Source organism: Oncorhynchus gorbuscha, unplaced genomic scaffold, assembly GCF_021184085.1.
Source record: "Oncorhynchus gorbuscha isolate QuinsamMale2020 ecotype Even-year unplaced genomic scaffold, OgorEven_v1.0 Un_scaffold_740, whole genome shotgun sequence".
Taxonomy (NCBI): domain Eukaryota; kingdom Metazoa; phylum Chordata; class Actinopteri; order Salmoniformes; family Salmonidae; genus Oncorhynchus; species Oncorhynchus gorbuscha.
The window spans coordinates 85001-90000 of NW_025745787.1; the positions used below are offsets into that span (position 1 = coordinate 85001).

General features: G+C 45.9%; 1 protein-coding gene across 1 annotated transcript in view; it reads right to left on the reverse strand.

Annotated features, from left to right (window-relative positions):
• LOC124019954 (transcription factor COE3) overlaps positions 1-5000 on the reverse strand; it is a gene marked incomplete at its 3' end in the record, with an annotated part of 230695 nt that overhangs the window by 71304 nt on the left and 154391 nt on the right. Inside the window, exon 8 of the mRNA XM_046335397.1 lies at positions 2932-3049. Coding sequence (XP_046191353.1) covers positions 2932-3049 — 118 coding nt within the window. The remainder of the gene's footprint in view (positions 1-2931; positions 3050-5000) is intronic.

The window sequence follows — 5000 nt, forward strand, 5'->3', positions numbered from 1 at the left end:
CTCTCTTTTTTTCCCCTTTGTCTCTGCAGAGCAGCCAATCAGTCAGTCTTCTGATGTGGAGTCAGCTGTGCTGGTTTCCTCATTGATGAGAACGACACCACAGTAGTGCTTTTATAAGGATCTAGCTACAGATCCCAGTAACAATAACCTGACCCCACACTACAGAACCCAGTAACAATAACCTGACCCCACACTATAGATCCCAGTAACAACCTGACCCCACACTACAGAACCCAGTAACAACCTGGCCTCACACTACAGAACCCAGTAACAACCTGCCCTCACACTACAGCACCCAGTAACAACGTGACCCCACACTACAGAACCCAGTAACAACCTGACCCAACACTACAGAACCCAGTAACAACCTGGCCTCACACTACAGAACCCAGTAACAACCTGCCCTCACACTACCGCACCCAGTAACAACCTGACCTCACACTACAGAACCCAGTAACAACCTGACCTCACACTACAGAACCCAGTAACAACAACCTGACCTCACACTACAGAACCCAGTAACAACCTGACCCCACACTACAGAACCCAGTAACAACCTGACCCCACACTACAGAACCCAGTAACAACCTGACACCACACTACAGAACCCAGTAACAACCTGACCCCACACTACAGAACCCAGTAACAACCTGACCTCACACTACAGAACCCAGTAACAACCTGACCCCACACTACAGAACCCAGTAACAACCTGCCCTCACACTACAGAACCCAGTAACAACCTGACCCCACACTACAGATCCCAGTAACAACCTGCCCTCACACTATAGATCCCAGTAACAACCTGCCCTCACACTACAGAACCCAGTAACAACCTGACCCCACACTACAGAACCCAGTAACAACCTGACCCCACACTACAGAACCCAGTAACAACCTGCCCTCACACTACAGAACCCAGTAACAACCTGCCCTCACACTACAGAACCCAGTAACAACCTGACCCCACACTACAGAACCCAGTAATAACAACCTGACCCCACACTACAGAACCCAGTAATAACAACCTGACCCCACACTACAGAACCCAGTAACAACCTGACCCCACACTACAGAACCCAGTAACAACCTGACCCCACACTACAGAACCCAGTAATAACAACCTGACCCCACACTACAGAACCCAGTAATAACAACCTGACCCCACACTACAGAACCCAGTAACAACCTGACCCCACACTACAGAACCCAGTAACAACAACCTGACTCCACACTACAGAACCCAGTAATAACAACCTGACCCCACACTACAGAACCCAGTAACAACAACCTGACCCCACACTACAGAACCCAGTAACAACCTGACCCCACACTACAGAACCCAGTAACAACCTGACCCCACACTACAGAACCCAGTAACAACAACCTGACCCCACACTACAGAACCCAGTAATAACAACCTGACCCCACACTACAGAACCCAGTAACAACCTGACCCCACACTACAGAACCCAGTAACAACCTGACCCCACACTACAGAACCCAGTAACAACCTGACCCCACACTACAGAACCCAGTAATAACAACCTGACCCCACACTACAGAACCCAGTAACAACCTGACCCCACACTACAGAACCCAGTAACAACAACCTGACCCCACACTACAGAACCCAGTAACAACCTGACCCCACACTACAGAACCCAGTAACAACCTGACCCCACACTACAGAACCCAGTAACAACCTGACCCCACACTACAGAACCCAGTAACAACCTGACCCCACACTACAGAACCCAGTAACAACCTGACCCCACACTACAGATCCCAGTAACAACCTGACCCCACACTACAGAACCCAGTAACAACCTGACCCCACACTACAGAACCCAGTAACAACAACCTGATCTCACAACAAATCAATTACAGATTTGAAGTTTATTTTTAAAAAGCCATTGAGCTTGAGTCCTATTGAAAACATGTGTGAATAGAGATCACCACATATTTCACACAGAGCAATAATAAGTATAATTATAATAATTATAAATATTACGTACATGTGTTTATGAAATTGACCAGTGAAATACAATGAGGTGATGGAGAATTAGAGAACGTTGTGATGTCATAAAGGGACAGATGTGATCTGAAGAAACTAAATCAGAAGACTCTTTATCTCAACAGCTACCAGAGGAGCTAAAGATTTTTTTATTTTACCAGGCAAGTAGGTTAAGAACAAATTCTTAATTTCAATAACAGCCTGGGAACAGTGGGTTAACTGCCTGTTCAGGGGTAGAACGATAGAGTTGTACCTTGTTAGCTCGGGGGTTTGAACTTGCAACCTTCCAGTTACTAGTCCAATAATCTAACCACTAGGCTACCCCAAGACGACAATTTACATGAGGAAAGAGAGATGAAACTAATTAACTAACCCCCGCGACTACATGACAATGAAGATAGGTTTTTTTCAACATATTTTCAAGGTCTTGTGCTCGTAGGGAAACTAGAGAGCATTTCAAAATAAAAGTCATGTAGAATGTGCTCATAGGGAAACTAGAGGGTTTTTCAAAATAAAAGTATTGTAGAATGTGCTCATAGGGAAACGAGAGGATATTTAAAAATAAAAGTCATGTAGAATGTGCTCGTAGGGAAACCAGAGGGTATTTCAAAATAAAAGTATTGTAGAATGTGCTCGTAGGGAAACTAGAGAGTATTTCAAAATAAAAGTCATGTAGAATGTGCTCATAGGGAAACTAGAGAGCATTTCAAAATAAAAGTCTTGTAGAATGTGCTCGTAGGGAAACTAGAGAGTATTTCAAAATAAAAGTCATGTAGAATGTGCTCGTAGGGAAACTAGAGAGCATTTTAAAATAAAAGTCATGTAGAATGTGCTCGTAGGGAAATAAGAGAGCATTTCAAAATAAAAGTCATGTAGAATGTGCCTACCATGATAGAGATAAGGAGGGTCCGTACCTTCAGAAGGGTCTAGACGTCGAGCCCTTCTGCCGTGCTTGGAGTTGTTATGGACAAACATGTTGTCTGAGACCGCCAGGACGTGACCGTCCACGTTGACCGTTGTTGATACAACAACCTGCAACAGGAGTGAAAGGGGGAGCCAGTCATTAAAACAGTCTGTCTATGTATCTGTGTCAGGAGACAGGTCATGCTGCCACACTGTTAACACGAAGTGCTTTGTGACACTGTAAACTAGTGACAACTGAGCTGCCACCAACTAGAAGGAGAAGAAACTTTGCTGGAGTTTATTTTAAACACTTGGGTTTCAATTCCAAATGCCATCCAACACAACAGACTGTAGCTGCACTATCTGTCATGGGTTCATGACATCACTATGGGATGTTCAGTCTTTCTGTTGTAACACTATATGCTATGCCACACAAGGCCAATGGGAGGAAGGCCCTTCTCAGGTCTACAGTAATATACAGGGTTGTGTTAATGAGACAGTCATGGGAGGAAGGCCCTTCTCAGGTCTACAGTAATATACAGGGTTGTGTTCATGAGACAGTCATGGGAGGAAGGCCTGTCTCAGGTCTACAGTAATATGCAGGGTTGTGTTAATGAGACAGCGATGGGAGGAAGCCTGTCTCAGGTCTACAGTAATATACAGGGTTGTGTTCATGAGACAGTCATGGGAGGAAGGCCTGTCTCAGGTCTACAGTAATATGCAGGGTTGTGTTCATGAGACAGTCATGGGAGGAAGGCCTGTCTCAGGTCTACAGTAATATACAGGGTTGTGTTCATGAGACAGTCATGGGAGGAAGGCCCTTCTCAGGTCTACAGTAATATGCAGGGTTGTGTTCATGAGACAGTCATGGGAGGAAGCCTGTCTCAGGTCTACAGTAATATACAGGGTTGTGTTCATGAGACAGTCATGGGAGGAAGGCCTGTCTCAGGTCTACAGTGATATACAGGGTTGTGTTCATGAGACAGTCATGGGAGGAAGGCCTGTCTCAGGTCTACAGTAATATACAGGGTTGTGTTCATGAGACAGTCATGGGAGGAAGGCCTGTCTCAGGTCTACAGTGATATACAGGGTTGTGTTCATGAGACAGTCATGGGAGGAAGGCCTGTCTCAGGTCTACAGTAATATACAGGGTTGTGTTCATGAGACAGTCATGGGAGGAAGGCCTGTCTCAGGTCTACAGTAATATACAGGGTTGTGTTCATGAGACAGTCATGGGAGGAAGGCCTGTCTCAGGTCTACAGTAATATACAGGGTTGTGTTCATGAGACAGTCATGGGAGGAAGGCCTGTCTCAGGTCTACAGTGATATACAGGGTTGTGTTCATGAGACAGTCATGGGAGGAAGGCCTGTCTCAGGTCTACAGTGATATACAGGGTTGTGTTCATGAGACAGTCATGGGAGGAAGGCCTGTCTCAGGTCTACAGTGATATACAGGGTTGTGTTCATGAGACAGTCATGGGAGGAAGGCCTGTCTCAGGTCTACAGTAATATACAGGGTTGTGTTCATGAGACAGTCATGGGAGGAAGGCCTGTCTCAGGTCTACAGTAATATACAGGGTTGTGTTTGGGAGGAAGGCCTGTCTCAGGTCTACAGTAATATACAGGGTTGTGTTCATGAGACAGTCATGGGAGGAAGGCCTGTCTCAGGTCTACAGTGATATACAGGGTTGTGTTCATGAGACAGTCATGGGAGGAAGGCCTGTCTCAGGTCTACAGTAATATACAGGGTTGTGTTTGGGAGACCCTTCTCAGGTCTACAGTAATATACAGGGTTGTGTTCATGAGACAGTCATGGGAGGAAGGCCTGTCTCAGGTCTACAGTAATATACAGGGTTGTGTTCATGAGACAGTCATGGGAGGAAGGCCTGTCTCAGGTCTACAGTAATATACTTGTGTTCATGAGACAGTCATGGGAGGAAGGCCTGTCTCAGGTCTACAGTAATATAAGGGTTGTGTTCATGAGACAGTCATGGGAGGAAGGCCTGTCTCAGGTCTGTAATATACAGGGTTGTGTTCATGAGACAGTCATGGGAGGAAGGCCTGTCTCAGGTCTACAGTG